Source organism: Fonsecaea monophora (assembly GCF_001642475.1).
Source record: "Fonsecaea monophora strain CBS 269.37 chromosome Unknown Scaff81, whole genome shotgun sequence".
Lineage (NCBI taxonomy): Eukaryota > Fungi > Ascomycota > Eurotiomycetes > Chaetothyriales > Herpotrichiellaceae > Fonsecaea > Fonsecaea monophora.
Window position 1 is genome coordinate 173 of NW_019174012.1, and position 16,942 is coordinate 17,114.

At 51.0% G+C, this 16,942-nt stretch overlaps 4 protein-coding genes across 4 annotated transcripts; 2 read left to right on the plus strand and 2 right to left on the minus strand.

The window, feature by feature from the left end:
• Positions 1–3,196: 3,196 nt before the first annotated feature.
• Positions 3,197–4,144, minus strand: AYO21_08851 (hypothetical protein; the record flags this gene model as incomplete). Its single annotated transcript, XM_022658792.1, has 3 exons — positions 3,197–3,371; positions 3,427–3,932; positions 3,995–4,144. The coding sequence occupies 3 exons, from the start codon at positions 4,142–4,144 to the stop codon at positions 3,197–3,199; spliced, it is 831 nt and encodes a 276-aa protein (XP_022508842.1).
• A 1,849-nt stretch (positions 4,145–5,993) lies between these two features.
• On the plus strand, positions 5,994–6,512 carry AYO21_08852 (hypothetical protein; the record flags this gene model as incomplete). Its single annotated transcript, XM_022658793.1, has 1 exon — positions 5,994–6,512. The coding sequence occupies one exon, from the start codon at positions 5,994–5,996 to the stop codon at positions 6,510–6,512; it is 519 nt and encodes a 172-aa protein (XP_022508843.1).
• A 1,861-nt stretch (positions 6,513–8,373) lies between these two features.
• AYO21_08853 (hypothetical protein) lies at positions 8,374–9,670 on the minus strand (the record flags this gene model as incomplete). The annotated part of the gene is made up of 2 exons (XM_022658794.1): positions 8,374–9,249; positions 9,302–9,670. 2 exons carry the CDS (start codon positions 9,668–9,670, stop codon positions 8,374–8,376), a joined length of 1,245 nt encoding a protein of 414 aa, XP_022508844.1.
• A 955-nt stretch (positions 9,671–10,625) lies between these two features.
• AYO21_08854 (hypothetical protein) lies at positions 10,626–16,894 on the plus strand (the record flags this gene model as incomplete). The annotated part of the gene is made up of 7 exons (XM_022658795.1): positions 10,626–11,030; positions 11,536–11,593; positions 11,644–11,795; positions 13,293–15,721; positions 15,801–16,298; positions 16,363–16,569; positions 16,630–16,894. 7 exons carry the CDS (start codon positions 10,626–10,628, stop codon positions 16,892–16,894), a joined length of 4,014 nt encoding a protein of 1,337 aa, XP_022508845.1.
• Between the last annotated feature and the right edge of the window lie 48 nt (positions 16,895–16,942).

Consider the following 16,942-nt stretch of genomic DNA (forward strand, 5'->3'; position numbering starts at 1 on the left):
AAAAAAAGAGGTCGAAAAGTGCTACTTTTGGTGTAAATTGGGGGGTGGACGGATACTTTTGCTAGGGTGCTGTATATTGAGGCTTTCTTACTTGGAGATAATATTTGGATGCTGTAAGAACCATCACAGTGATACGTCTCCTGAAACTCCGCGGGTGGTCTCTGAGGTCTCGAGCGGTATGAATCACCCCATATGGTTGGCTTCAATTAGTACAACGTTCACTTCAAGCTCTCTATTCGGTGGCGGGCTACTCGTCCGGTGATCGCCTGAAACGAGCTGAATTCAGTAGCACACTTTTTATATGATAAATGTAGCTAGTACCTTGTTGAAGGTATATCTGAGTGCTTTTTACCGGCGACATGGTCTGGCCGGACGCCTGATGCATCTATACTCCACCATAGATACACACTAGTACACACATGGCTAGATTCCCGATGTAAATGACGTGACGGGGTACGAGATTTGAACGTCCCTGTCCAGTAATTTGATTCATGCTCTGTTTTGCTGTCCATCCTGCCATCTTAGATCCATGCGTAGGTATCTACCCAAGTACTGCCTCTTATACCGCGACCAGGGGTTCAATATTTTCAACGGCCATGCATGATCAACATGCCACCCGCGGACAGCTGTTCTCTAGTCCCAACCTGTGGATTGGCAACCAAGCGTAGATCCCAGTTCAGCTGTGTCCCATGGCTCGGTCCACGATTAACCCCTGACAGCTACCTCTCCGGGTACGCAACAGATCATGCCCACTTGCTAGCTTCTACTGGCCTGGATGAATCGCCTTACCCTCCATGTTCACCTTCAGAAGTACAAGCAGTGGGGCGACTTCCGGCTTGAAGCTAGGTCACCGCCCTCTGTCTCTTTAAGAAGGAGGATACTCGACTACAAGGCGTCCTTCCTATGCTCTCCATCTTCCCATGCTAGGAACCGACAACCTATGGGAAATTCATTTCGTTTGAATTCAAAGGACAATAGTCACGATCGACATGCCTGGTATCAGGGGCAAGGGCTGTCGAACATGCAAGCAGCGACGCATCAAAGTATGCCACCTTGAACATCATATCTCTTGCTTTGATGTCTTCCCGCAATACGAGTGCCCCTCTGTATCGCAAAACTAACCGAGACTCAACTAGTGTGATGAGCGCACGCCGGTATGCTCCCAGTGTCAGAAAAGCAGACGTCATTGCACAGGCCCAGATTCCCCGTTTCGATACCAGTACGGCTCGGCAGAACAGCGCGTGCAGCTTCTTCAGGCATTGGATGCCATTTCCATGGACGAGAATGATGGCAGCGTTACTTCCCATGGCCCGAGCCGGAATCTGGTTGCCCAGCCTCTGGAAATAACGCATCTTCTGGCCACAGTCGTCCCACTCAATCAGTCGGAGCGCTTGGGCGCAAGTCTGATCTCCGCACTCGAGACACCCTCTGGATTCGGTGCAAGCCTGCAGCAGATGGGATTCTATTTCGGGAAGCTTCCCCCTCGACTGGGTCGAAGCCGGGCACTGGACGCTGCAGTCAATTGTTTCTTGTACTCATTTACTGCTGTCTCTGCTGGTCAGCCTCGAAACCAAGCCCTCGAGCTAGCCCGCTATACCACTGCCATCTCCGTGCTTCGACAGGAGCTCACCCAGTACGACGACAACCGCCTCCTCTCCACGCCGTCTGAAACACTGTGCGCGTCGCTCCTCCTGGCTCAGTATGAGATTCTGAAGCCGGGCCCCGCCTACTCTTTCGTCACTCTTTCAGGTGGTGTCTCTGCAATCCTGCGAGGTTGTGGTCCCGGCCGCGCGCAGGCGTCCGAGTTTGAAGCTGCGATCTTCATGACCCAGTATCCGAGCATTATCACGCAGTGCATGTTGCGCGGCGAGGACTGCTTCCTCAGTGGGCCAGAATGGGTCAACGCAATGCGTAGGACCGATGGCGCAGACTCTACCAGCCCTCTCATGGCCGAGCTCTGGACGGTCCTGGCGAGCCTGCCTGGGCTCTTGGTTCGTGCCAGAGAAATTGACCCCGCGTCTTCGCCCTCGACCTCATCACCACTCTATGCGGAACTGCTCTCTCAGATATACAGCATCCGCGCCGCTATCGTCATCCACTCTGAGACCGTTGCTCGCACCCTCTCGACACCGGGCGTCCACGCCACCTGCCCACGCGCCTACCGCGGCCCAGTCCCCGCGGCGGTCTTCCGCCCCGAGAACACCCCTGAATCAGTACAACCCGCGCGGTCCATCAAACAAGCGACCTTCTACCACGGCTGCGTCATCCTGATCAACACGGTGCTGCAGAACTTCCTCGCGCCGCGGCCCAACCCGGCGCTGTCCCTCCAGACCGCCCAGTCGGCGACCTTTGTTCTAGAGACGCTCGAATTCGCTGCCACTACTAAGCCCTTTGGCTGCTTCTACATGACCTTTGCGGGCCCGCTGTGCTACGGCGTGCTCGCCGACCCGGTCCAGCAAGGCACACTCCTCGCCGAGATGAAATGTATTTTTGACGGGCTCGGCATCTTCTGGACCCACGAATCGATGCGAGAGGTCTTCTATGCGCTGACCAGGGGCGGTTGGCGGAATCGAGTCGTCTTGACGGCGACGAGGGCGCGGTGAAGCGTGAAGGACATGGAGTGAAGCCCTCTAGGTAAAGGTATGTATCTATGTAGGTACCTAATATATCCAAACTATACAGGTCCTAAGCGGAATGCTCAAAGTGTCTGGGACCGTGAATCACGGATACCTAGGTATATCTGTATGTAATGTAGGGTAACGTATCTTATCAAGCCCTCACTTTGGTTTGGTAGAGAAGATCCCACATGTCCGAAGTCGCATTGATGGATGGATGTGATGACATCCCTGCGTAGAGGAAATTCAGCTGGTGCTGGCGCCGAGTACCAATTTAGACTCGACTCGACCCGCTGCTTCTCATTACTAAGTACCTAGGTATCCAACACTACCTTCTCATTAGTCTCGTATCCCGCACATCAAAGTGTGAGTCAGAAAATGAGACACTGTGTGAGTGAATAACTAGGTACGCTAATCTTTGAACCCTATCCTATCCTGTCGTGTCCTGTCCTGTTGATTGTACTCGTACATTTCATCAATCATCGACCCCTCGACTCCGGCTCGACAGATCGGCTCGAGGGAAAGACGCGTCTCTAACTCTCCACTTCCACCGGCACATCAACATCTGCAGAACCGCGTAGTCAATCTGGCTGCTTCGACCAGTCCTTGCACAACCCGAGCAAGGTCCGACAGGCTTTCCCAAATTCGACCTTGGGGTCGAACGAGCGCCATGATCCCTGCGCCTGGTGCCATACTCGCGCCGACGAGTCCGTGACTGGCTTCGAGCCCATATTGCCGTATTTGCCTCGACCGGGGCTGTCCGTTGTGAGCATCTGAATGTCAGCTATCATGGAGAGGAAAGGCCGCATACCTAAACCCGGTGATTGGCAAGATCAAAACGTCGTCGACCAGCTTGCTTTGGCCACCGTCTGCTAATCCAGTGAGAGCGTTCCACCGCAGTCCAATCCGTTCCTCTAACCAAGTCTTTGCTGCGACGGTCACGGCAACTGGTCCTGTCAAAGACAGCGGTCCAATCCGTTGTAGCTCCCTTACGGCTTGGGGAGCGGTGATATCTCCCCTGTTGCGCCTTGCAACATCTGCTAGCCTCCGTTGAAGAGTGTCCATGAAACGTAAAAGAATAGGGTGGCCAGGACTGGAAGCCAACGCCCACTGTGTGAGTTGGACCGGGTACGAATACCCCATGCGCCAATAGTCACTCTTGAAAGGCACACAATCAGCCTCAATGCCGAGAATGGTGCTTACTGTGTTGTAGGAGGAATACTTCAGTCCCGTTACGGCGTCGGTCCAGGGTGCAAGGTCGGAAGCAGAAACCCAAGAGACAGGGCGACGAAGGGGTCGCGTGTCCACGTCTGCGTACTGCAAAATCGTCAATCTTTCGCCAATGCAGGCATGATTTGATTCGGGGACGAGAAACTTACAATCCCGCCAAACCATTTCAAAACCAGAACGCGGAAGACATCAGCCCGCTCCACGTTCGAGGGCAAGGAAACAAAGCGATGGACAAAGTCAGGCTCAAATTCGGCCAACATTCGCACAATGCCTTCATCCTCCCAGAAGAAGTAAGCCATGTCGTCAGCCACTACACAAGATATCCATTTCTCCACACTGGTGCGAAGCAGATCCGACCAAGTGTCAACACGCCGATTCTTCCATGTTTGGTGCAGAAGTAAGGGAATGGAAGACTGGTTGATGAACCGGTGCTTGTTGGTGTTGGCAGCTTGCGCAGCCAGAAGAGCCGCATCAACTATCGTCTCCGGCTGAACACTGGCAGATGACAACCAGGAGGGTGGAATATACCATGCTGAAGCTTGTCAGTGAAAAGCCGAAGCAAGAAAAAACGGATTGCGGTAAAGCAATCTTCGGTTGTCCGTCGAGCACTAGCACTGGAACACGCACCTCCTCCAGTACCATTGAACGAATGCACGTGTCGCCAAAGCAAGGGGTATCGCCGCTCCAAGACTTCGGGCTGTGTCTGCACTCTATGTTTTGGGTCTGGTAGAAGCAGATACCAAATAGCGAAGGCGGACAGAACAACAGATGCGACGAAACGGCGCAGGAATTGGCGAGAAGACAGCCAAGCCACTCTCATACTTGGGAAGTTAAGAAACACGGCAAAGCGCGTGCGCAAAAGGTGACAGAGGAGTATCTAGGGAAAAACGATCGACGTGAACAGACACTTAAGGGAGAGCGAAAGACAACAGCGCGGCTTGGTCCAAGGGTTTGCATGGACGCATGCTTTGAAGCGCAGATATTAACATTTCTCGAGGAAGGGTGTAAGAATCAGCGATGACGGTTGTTGCGACAGAGTGAATTCCAGCTGAGTCTTTACGAGTCCAGGCCTCACCATAGCACATAGCACAAAGCTTGGACGGGATCTGCCAATGGTGAGAAACCTGGTCATTGCCAGCGGATTTCAAGGAACCACGGGTCAGGAACCGCGGCGATAGTACGGGCACTGGCGCGGGTAGTGGTGATGGCGATGAAAGATGGCGCGTCGATGTGTGTACATTGGCATATCAAGGACAAGCGACAATGCCAGTGGATTTCCCAACGTGCTATAAAGGGATCGACGTGATTGGTGTCAGTGTCAGTGGCGCATTCTGGATGGACAAGGAGAATGTTGTTTGGTGTCTGCGGCGCCGGAACAACTTAATACCGGCCAGCACCTGAGGATCCTCCTCATCAAAGGGGCTCCAGGGGGTCAAATGTACAAACAGTAGAAAGAAGTCGTCAAGTCTAGAGGGAAGTGCCATAGATGTCGCTGTGATTAGAGGCACAGATTGTCTCCCAGCAGAATGAGACGTCGAGATTGATATGTTGTTAGCAATATACGACCATAAGCATAAGCAAAAGGAACACGGAACATGTTTTGTCGAAGTGAGAAATACTCACAAGGCCGACACTCAACGATTTATGATTAGCCGTAGCTGCAGTACGGTATCCCACATACTCGCGACACGCAACCACGATACTACGACTGCGGAAAGTTTGTAGCTTCACGAATAAATCAGTCCACCAATTGTATACACTGCACCCTCCCACTTTCACCATGATTTCTCTTTGTTGTATGTCCGGGCGAGTAGCATCTGGTTGTTGTAGATCACTCCGTCGTCTCCAACCTTATAATATACCCCGCCGGCCTCTCCAACCTGCGAAACAAATTCGTCCACTTTCACAATCAACTAAACGCTCTCAATATGCCAATCCTTTCGAGGCCGCCAGAGCTCAAGCCCGGGAGAAGAATCGAACCACTCTGTGTGTACACTGTAATAAGGATAACGGTCTGCCAGCCGCTGACGGAGCTTAGATACTATGGACTGAGTGCGGGAATCCTGCTTCTTGCACTTTCCTATGCTTCGGTTCCTCTTTATAAAATGGTCAGCACCACCCGAGAGAGCACCACATGAGAAGCTCACGATGCTAAATCCTTCCCAGATTTGCCAACAAACCGGGTGGTCTGGCCAACCTGTCAAGGCCCACGATTCCACCGGAGACCCAGCCCTTCGCTTGAAACCCGTCGAAGACCACCGTCGTTTGCGTGTCACCTTTAACGGCTCCGTGTCCGACATCCTCCCTTGGAAGTTCACGCCGCAGCAACGGGAAGTTCGGGTTCTTCCTGGCGAGACGGCCCTCGCTTTCTACACAGCCACGAATAAAGGAGACGCAGATATCATTGGCGTGGCTACATATTCCGTCACACCGGCACAGGTGGCGCCGTACTTTAGCAAGATCCAGTGTTTTTGCTTTGAAGAGCAGAGGTTGAACGCAGGCGAGACGGTTGACATGCCAGTGTTCTTCTTTATCGACCCGGAATTTGCCAAGGATCCTCAGATGAGAGGCATCGACACCATCACACTCAGCTATACGTTCTTCAAGGCAAAATACGACAAGAACGGAGTGTTGACTACCATACCCATGGCCATGGCAGGGGCATAACTGAGAAGTCAACATGAAGAGAGGCAATAGACAGACTCACAACGTCGTGCATGATCGTCGAGTCCGCATCTCCGGAGCAGGCGTAGACCACAACGGTGCCTATCGTCCTTTCAACCACTCAATCAGATCATCCACGCCCCGATCGGGTGGAAACACAGGATACCACCATTTAACCACCTTGCCATCCTGCAACGCAATCATCGATCGTCTGAGGACCTTCTGCCCTTCCCAGTCGAATGTCGGCAGATTCAAGCCTCTCTGGAATTCCAATTCCTCGTCACTCAAAAGATCATAGGGAAGATGCAGCCGCTCATGCACCTCCGCTTGGTAGGCGGGCGATTGGGTGGAGATGCCATAAATATGGGAAACCCCTAGCCCATGCAGTTCCGGCAGACTGTCCCGGAAAGAGCAGGCTTGCGGCGTGCATCCTCTCGCGCCTGGAATGGAATTCCACGAGTCGGGAACGGTCTCGTTGGGTGCGCCTGGTCAAAACCCTGTTTCAATATTGGAAGGAATGGAGTTTGGGCAACTAAGGGTAAACGAGATTGGAGGAAAAGATGGACAATACCTGTCCTGGGATAGCAAAATACAACGGTCAAGCCTTTCAAGCCGGCCAGATTAACCCTTTGCGTTGGATCGCGTGCAATGGGAAGGCTGAGGCTGGTAGGGATAGCAAAATCGCTGAGATGGTTATATGCACCGTCGTCCTTGGGGACGGGAAGGTCGGCCGGGAATGTAGTGTCTGTGCAAGAGGTGAAGGCTTGTCAGCTCTTGATTCGGAATGACTTCAAATGCTCCGGGCTATCCTGAGGGGATGCAGGACGTCTGAACAGCCACGATGACACCCATCGAGTGATGGATCACTCATGCGGAATTGGGTGGCATGAGATGTGCTCGCATAGGCTAACGTGAAGGGTTGTCAATAGCACGTACGAGCCATGACTCGACGACGCGAGTTCTCCACTCAATATTAGTATATCAAAATCCCGTCAAGCTTGATCGTCGAACGTGTTTCAGCAAAATCTGTCTTGCTATTCAAGATCTTTGGTTTGCGGGAGGGGAGTGCAAGAATTAAACTCGAGTTCGTGTTGGAGGCTACTGAAAGTCGGCGTAAGCCCGCTTTATCCCGCGTGAGCTCTTGTAGCCCAAATCAGGTCAACTCCTCGCTGCCCTGTGATAATTAAGATACTGTGACCTGGGAACTCGGCACGCCTGCCTCTTGGGGAGACATTTCTTTTCACGTCGTGAGCCAGAGACGGCGCAGCTCCATGAGTTTTCGGGGACGTCCGGTCTTGCTGTTGGCGAGCGAGTCGAGGGACTCAAACGGTGCAAATAACGTGATCGCAGTGAATAATCCAGGTGAAGACCGACACGGAACCAGTCCCAGCATTTCCTAGTAAGATAGATAGATCCAGCTATTCTTTTAGTGTAAACCAAAAAAGAACGGGAGTGTATGGATGGATTCACGGATTTTATCACGATTTTGACTAAAAGTTAATCACCTAACAAGTGTATCCTACTAGGCCATAATTGTCTGTGGCCACACTGTCCGACATGTATGAGCTGAACCTTCAAAGGTCCCGTGCTTGTAGTGCTGCTCTACATATCTCTAGGCATATACTTCTCTCGCCATGTTCCCCCCCACGTGAACAGAATGCATGGCACTACACAAAGTGCGAGGTTGCAGAATGCTAGCACACTGTTTCCCCAACCGAGACCTAGTCTTTGGTAAAGGACTGGGCCAAGGAGCGGAAGGAGAGATCCTCCAATACACCTTGTCATGGTTGTTGCTGCCAGAGCGGAGGCTGAGAACTCGGTGAAAGAGTCGACCAGATATGTCTGCAACGAAAGCTATAATACGTTAGTACACTGGAAGAATGTTTGCGCTGGCTCTGGGATCGCTCACCTGAATGGTCGTGACGCCCATACCAAAGAAGTATAGACCCAACATGGGAGCAAGCCAGAATGCGTGGTACCGTGCACTCCAGCCATACCAGAATAAACCGATGACCACCAGCGGCAATCCAATCATCATAGCAGGCAGTCGATATTCAGCTTGCCGTTTTCCGTCATTCCGCTTCATCAAGAACTGAGAGATACCATCACTCGTCCTGCCGAAAACGAACGCCGCAAACAGAAATCCTGTCGTGACTCCTAGGTACATGAGACCGGAGGCACTCGTAGAAAACCCGTACTCGTCCTGAAATATACGCCCCAGGGAGGCGAAGATCAAGTTCATTGTTCCTGCCACAATAGATATGATAAGTGAACAAGCCAGGATGATCGGAGAGAAAAGTAGAAGCTTTAACGGTCTCTTGATCGCCCCTAAAACCTCGAAATCTGGGTCTGGCGCTCTGGGATTTGGAGTGTCGATATCTGGTGTCAATGGTCTCTTAGCAGCCCGAATAGCCTTGTCAGCAGATTCTGGCTTTGTAAGACTTGGGTTTCCAATATCCGATTTCAACGGTGTCTTGATTACCGGAAGAGTAGCAGGGCCTGCTTTGACGACATCCGGAACATGGGCATCCGAACTCCCAAAGCGTGAGGTGGTCGGTGAGCGAATAGCCTGCCTCATCTCTGGTGTCTGGATCTCCTGAGATATATCATCAACAAGGTCTGGATTTGTATGATTTGGAGTAAAGCCACGCGGTCCGCCATCGGCTTTTCGTCGGCATAAAATGGTCGGTGCATGAGTCTCCCTTAGAATGAAGAAGGAGGATAGCAAAGCAAAGCCAGCCTGTAGAACATTAGCGACGAAAGGGGTCCGCAAAAGATGCGAAACATTTTACAAATATTGTGATGATCCAAAAAACCCATCGCCAACTTTGGTGCTGAATGATGAATCCACCCAAGGGCGGTCCAAGAAGATTTCCGAATATAGGACCTGAGTGGTAGATGGCCATGGCTAGGCCCCTCTCCTTGACCTCGAATAGATCGTACACCATCGCACCGCCTATGGCGACAGGGGCGGCACCGAAACATCCTGCAATGAAGCGGAAGGCCACTAGCATGCCGATGCTTGAAGATAGCGCACAGACCACGGTAAAACACATGAACAAGGCCAGGCAGGATCGGTAGATCACAACACGACCATAGACCTCCGAAAGTGGAGCGAACAGTAGGGGACCAACGGCGAAGCCAAGCACGTAAATTGTCATGGTGAAGGTTGCAAGTGTGTTGTTGTGGCTGTTGAAATCTCTCTGCATAGCAGGTATACCCGGAGCATACAACATGGACGTCAAGTGCCTGCACAAATATTAATCTGAAGTGCCTTGCAGAAGACTGTGTATCAACCAACGTGAAAAGCTCAATAAAGCTCACCAGCGCAATGATGCTATATTTCCACAAACGCGACCAGTTACGAGGATTTTCGGCATTTTTGTTATCATTCCAGTTCTGGAGAGAACTGCCCTCTCTCACACCACCTTCTAAGTGCCGAAGAGTCTCATCATGGACACCTTGATCTTTGATGCTGAAGTTGACACTTCCATAGCTTGGACCTATATTAGAGGCAAGAGCTTGCCCTTCACTTGGAGAGGGTGTCATATTCACAATGACCACTTTGAGGGTGACAGGTGAGAGTTTGTTGCCATCTCCAAGTCAGTCAGCACCAACTGAAGAGAGGAGGTTGGGCACCGTGTCTGTGCAACGAGGCAGGTCCACCGGCATTCTCAGTCAACTTCAAGTTGGGTGTCGTTCCTTCCCGCAACCTCCTAACCGATGATGCTGTCACTTAAGCTAGGCCGACGCTGGGAAGCCACAAGTCTCAGCCTAGGTAGTGCTACTGTTACCCTACTGGCGCCCTATTCGCGTGTGTGTATTTTATTTGAACGTTACCAAGCTGGACTGACAGGCGTCCGCGCCGTATACCTGCGTATCAACGTCAGACACGTCAGTTCTGCGCGTGTGACTGGTCTAGGATAGGCTCGTGGTGCGTCATACAATTGGTGATCAATCCATCAGGTGCTCTACCGGTTAGCCTCTAGCCATGAAGCAGCTAGTTAGTGGCAGGAGTGCCAGAACTCTGAAATGACTTCAGCAATCCCCATTCTCCCTGTGGGCTTCCCCCTAGGTGTCCATCAACACGCCGCTTGTTCCAGCGGCATGGCAGCCATGACACCTGAAACGTTGCTGGTAGTGACTTGTGAGAGCACTGAAAAGTTTACCAACGGCCTAAGCACCACGGGCGAGAGTCATTTGGAAGCTGATATGTATTTCCTGAAGCGCGAAACGCTGTATGAGGCGGAAAAGCCTTACGGAATGCGATATTACGCTGACGGAGTTGCTCAATCCAACATACGTCGCGAGAAGCACAAGATTACCCTGAATGACATCCGCAAGCTTGAGGAGCCGCCGTCGGTGGGCGTGCAAGGCTTTAGCGTCATGCCATTGGAATCCAGAATGACCTATGAAGACTTCAACGACTATACCAAGATTAAATCTGTCTATCATGAAGATCTCATCTCGGCCTTGAAGAAGAAGTTGGGTGCCAAGCATGTCTTTGTTATGGACAACGCGGTATATTTATGCTGGTCGCGACAGACCTCAGACCGAGTCTCATCATGGAACTAGGTTCGCCGTCGCGAAGCGCACTTTCCGGTCTCTCAAGGAAGAAATTATGATTGGGATCAACCAACAGCTATGTGTCACATAGGTGTGAATCCTTGATTCCCAGAGCCTCAGAAGTTACTAACAGGACTTAGACTTCACACACGATGAAGCTGTTCGCATGTTAACAACTCTCTACAACAAGCACGCATCTGAAATTCTGACTTCCCGTTGGCAGGTCATTAAGTGCGTTGACACGCCTGGATAACTCAGCCATAGCTAACAAGGCCTGCTTAGTGTGTGGAAGCCTCTGCGTGGTCCAGTACGAGACTGGCCTTTGGGAATTGTTGATTCTAGAACTGTTGATTTCGAAAACGACACCATCCCTTCGGATGTTGTCTTTCCAACATGGGTTACGGAGAACATGCAAGTCATGTATAGTCCAAGCTATCGATGGTACTACTTGTCCGACCAGATGCCAAACGAGGCTACCATATTCAAGAGTGCTGATTCTGATGTGTCACAACCGAGTGGTATGTCTTCGCAGGGTCGATCCATGGCGAAAACAACTGATCTGTGACAGCGTGCCCCCATGCAGGATTCAACAGCCCTAACACCCAAGCTGGGGATCCGGCTCGAGAAAGTATTGACTGCCGCGCATTTGTGTTCTACGCAGATCTAAAAGAGTACCCTCAGGAGGTGGGAAAGCTCTTTGAAGGTATCCATGGTCACATGGTATAACTTTTATCAGTTTACTGTCTAGGATAGAAGCTCGAGCACGTCGACGAGAAGGAAGTTTGTTCTTGTACTTTGAACACTCTGCACCTATGCTATACGATGTTATGATTGATTCAACGATTTTTGCCTGATCTAGTTTGCTTACAACACATGCCAAACCCCTGGAGGGCTTTCAATTTGCTGTCGCAGGTATGAAAATCGTTTCCGAGCTTGTGACAATATCCTCTTTGCTCACAGTCCACTACGACAAAACTATGTTTCCATAGCTTTGTCGGCTGCTTTCATCTCTTTCACCACGGGTGGGCCGCGAGTGGTGTTCCCATCCATGACCACAATCTCCCCTTTTGCAAATCCATGATCGGTGTGAGTCCCTCCGGCAACGGGTTGGCTCGTTTTCTTGGGCCAGTGAGCCTTCCACGGTTGAGTCTTTTCGACTTTTAGGGAAAGCATTGCAGCGCTATCGTTTCCTTTAGTCAAGGTTTATTCTCGAGGGCAAGACGGTTGACCATACGTACAGTTTGTTTCCTTCAAGATCGATCAAGCAACTGTGCTTAGGCTCTCTGCCTAGCATAACAAACCTGACTGGAGGTGGTTGATATCACTGTTGGTAGTATGACGAAGGTATGGTGGGTGGATGAAAACATGGACACTGTCTTTATGTCCTTTGCCTTTTGCGGCCCAAGCACACCCCTCTTCTGGTCGCAACAACCAGGACGTCATGCACCCTGTGTCAACGTGTTCTCTTGCAACTAGCTGTTAACGTCGGGCTCCGTGGGTTCATGGTACAGGAAAGACGCTTCCATGCCCACTTCTACCAACCAAAAGCTCAATCACCAAACCGGTGTATTGTGATCACCAGACGCACTCGATAACAACCAGTAGGGATGAAGAGTGATTTTTTCAGCGATACACAATCCATAAAAGTGACAAAGCTTCTGCGTCTTTTCAAGTTTTACATAGTGGCTGCTTGCAGGGCCAGGGTCCATCCCTGACGGGAGGACGCCTGTACCGTTGATGCGTGGCAAACAAGCTCCAACCTTCAGAGTGTTTGGGTAGACCAAGAACTGAGTGCTGGGCTTCTGAGCTGGTACAAGAACTTGTGGCCAATCAGTGCCTGCATGTTGCGATTAAGAATATATATTTATTTTGCAGTGCTACAATAGATCAAATTTCCGGAGTCTTGAGATTGGGCGCAGGAAGGGCTGCACGGTTTGTTTCAAAATTCACGTTGGGTCCCGAAGTTGGCACGAGTGATTGTCCTACTCGAAGTGACTGGCACTCTTATGTTACTTGGGCGTTCACGGCCGTTCACTGCACTATGCCTTCCAGACGTAATTTTATCCCTGCCTGCCTGCCTGACCTCGTGTCACCACAACGCCTCTACAATCAAAAATCCTAGTGAGTCACCCGACCTCTCACTACCAAGGTGCAGAAGAAAACGAGCCGAGTCATGCCGCCATTGTTATAGAATGTGGCTGAGCTCTCGTCGCACAGACACTTTCCGCGACTTCCGTCACATTTGACACTCCCGAGTTCATGGCGACTTTTGATACCCAAGTCGGCAGCAGATTGACAATATCAGAGGCTTTTTCCAATCCAAACCCCAATGTGGATTTGGTCCTGATACCTGGAGTTGGCACCGCGGCTGTCCGGGAATGGGGAGTCTGTCAGCAATCATGGCTCTCGATGTTAGAGCGAGAAGAACACACCCGCCTCAGAATTCTCGAGTTCCAGTACCAAATTCCACTTGATGACCACTTTTCCTGGCAATTCTTCCTCGACCAAGGCGCAAATCTTCTCCGCGAACTCTCTCAGCTTCGGAGTGCCACCGATGCACAAAAGCGCCCGTTGCTTCTTATGTGCCACAGTCTTGGAGGATTCATCCTCAAACAGGCAATATCTATTGCAAACTTCCAACATCCGAGATATTATCTCCTGCTCAATGCCCTAGTTGGCATGGTGTTCCTTGGCACGCCGCATAGTTCACCAGGAGACGACACTCTCTGGGAGCAATGTTTATGGATTTTGAGAGCGGCCAACCCGGGGATGTCAAACAAGCAGGCGCTACTCCAGAAGAAAAATGACACATCACTGTTGACTAATTTAGGAGCTCGTTTTCAAGATGTCAATACCAATTTACGCATCTTGTCTGTGTATGAAGAGAGGAAGACCGTCATTCCCCGAACTTTCACAAGCAAGAAACTGATTCTTGTTGACTTGGAACTGGCGAAGATCGGCGCACTGCGGGAGCAATGCTTCGGTTTACCTCTGTCACATCTCGATCTATGCAGTCTGAAGGATGAAAACGGTGAGCCCGACATGCATATCGTCGACTTCATGCGAACTGTTTTGAGATACTCTATCAGCAATGTAGAGGATCGGATGCGTTCATATCGATCACGAACTCCATCTGACCACAGATCCGACAGTGGCGGCTCGAAGGAGGCTGCCGAGTATGTCCTCAGCCGGAACGAAGGAAGCGCAGAGGCTGGAAACACTGGAGAGGGCCAATATGGATCCACGACACTTGATCTGGAGGTGATTCCCATGGTTGAGGCTTTCGCTCCGTCAAGAAGGCAGGCGGTATTGCCATGCAGATCCCTGGGTGGCTACCCGCGGAATAAAGAGTTCACAGGCAGGGTTCGCGAATTGGAATTGCTTGACAGCGTATTGCTTCCTTCTCAAGACCGTCTGGTGTCTTCCGAATCTCAAGCATCGAGACATGTTACTCTCTGTGGTATGGCCGGTCTTGGAAAGACAGAACTCGCTTTAGAGTTTGCACATTCCCGTCAAGAACGATTTGATGCTGTTTTCTGGATCCATGCTGACACTGTGAACAAGCTAGAGCGTGATTTTGCCGATATCGCCGTCAATCTGGGGCTTGAAGATGATAAAGAACCCCGGGATCTCGTGGTCAACAGGGAGACAGCAAAAGGCTGGCTGTCAAAACCCACGAAGCTCTTAGATCAAACACACGATACTGTCGGCCAGACGGAGGCCTCTTGGTTGATTGTATTGGACAATGCAGACAACCCGGACGTTATCAGTGAATGCACACACATATTTGGATCTGGATCGTGGTTGATCACCAGCCGACATCCACTGGCGAAAACATCATTTTCTCGTGATACCACAGTCCTGGACCTGGAACCACTGGACAATCACACAGGCGCCCAGCTTCTCCAGAGATTGACCGGCGCAAACGACGACGACCATCTCTCGTTGATGGTGTCACAACGACTTGGCGGACTTCCACTGGCTATTGCTCAGATGGCTGGTGTCATTCGCCGCCAGTATATGCTTCTCAAAGATTTCCTAGAAGTTTATGAAGATGACACGAGAAATCCGATGGACTCTCCAACGGGGTCGCTGAAGTCGTTGAACGTCCTAGAGCTTGAGCTGGAGCAAAGACCGGCGAGAGCCAGAGGCTCGATCGCTTCCATTTGGGCTATTGACACGCTGACGCCGTCCTCGCGGAGTTTACTAGAGGCGATGATCTTTCTGGACGCAGATTGCATACAAGACTACTTGATGAAAGACTGCTGTGCTCAAGTAATCACGGATGCATCTTTTCCCAGGCGTCTAAAGGGGTTCTTCACGGCCCGTGCTGCCTTGATGAACAGCTCCTTATTGAAGACGGTTAATGACGATACTGGCGTGAGGATTCATAGGGTCCTTCAGGATGCCGTCAGAGTGAACTCGAGACGCAAATTGGACGTGATCTTTGCAGACACGGTGGCTCTCTTGTGCGAAGCGTGGCCTTCTGCTGCCATGCACAAGATCCACGACGTCGAGCGGTGGCCACGATGCAAAGAAATCTACCAGCACGTCAACTATCTTCGAGCTGAGTACAAGGAGCAGTTGCTCGAAGGCAAGAATCTATCGAAGTTTCAATACGCGAAGCTGTTGTATGAAGCTGGATGGTGAGTCAAACATTGATGACGCGTTGAGGCGTTTTCCAACCCTATTTTTCGGAGTTTTGACTAACCACTGTACTACTAGGTATCAACACGCAACAGGAAACTCTTGTGCTATCCGCGACATGCTTGACGAATCATGGAAAATTTGCCAGACTTGCGAAGAAAGCCAGCAGAGTCGAAACCTACTCGCGGACATCCATTACACAATGGGTGCCATAGCTAGTGAGACCAACGATCCGGAATTGTGCATGCAACATACAAGGGCTCTCCTGGATATGAGAATGCAAGTTGCCGAGAAGACTGCGATCAGAGATGTACGCCTAGCCATTGCCTACAACGAAAATGGAATAGCAAGAATGATGTCTCGCGACTTTGACGGAGCCGAGAGGTGCTTTGAGAGCGCGATTGACGTGTACAGTTCGCTTCCGGACTTCCGAAAAGACATGAACACCGTGTCACACGCAAATCGAGGTTTGGCTGCTTGGCTGAAAGGTGACTTCACCCGTGCAATCAAGATATTCGAGGATGCAATTCAAGACCGGGAAGAGCTTTTCGGCTTTCTGGATAAAGAGAATTTCCGGTGAGCTAACCTACCTCCCTGCATAAACCCTTTATCGCTTGATGTAATGCTAATATTTCAACAGTTGTGGGCGCTTGTGGTATGGTCTGGGAAACGTGAGATGGAGCCTCGGAGAATTTAAGCAGAGCTGGGAATGCCATCAAAATGCCTTCAAGCAAGCTCAGGCTACCGTGGGCGTTCGACATCATCGCTTCGCCGACATTTGCCATCGAATTGCACAGCATTTGCTCCGCCACAGCCACCTCAACCGTGAAGATCGAGCCTTATCGAAGTGGGTGCTTTGTGATAAATACCACCAAGTTCGACTTGTTTGAAGCTGACTGTAGCCCAGAACACATCTCGAGCAAGCTCGAGAGGTTATCGACCAAGCTTTGGGGATCTGGGGCACGCACCAAGCTACCTATAGACCAGAACTGGCGCGCTCCTCCTTCCTCAAGGCCAAAATCCTTCATCGCGCCGGTGCGGTAGACGATGCTTCAGCGCTTTTCAAATATGCAGCCAGATCATGGAGGGAACTCTCCGCAGGTGCCAACAAACCGGATCGGGACTTGACAGAAGAAGATTTCGATGAACTTGTCACATTCTGGTCCAAGTGATATTTCAATGTGAGAGTAGAGTGTTCGAGATGAGGAAGGCGGGGTCTT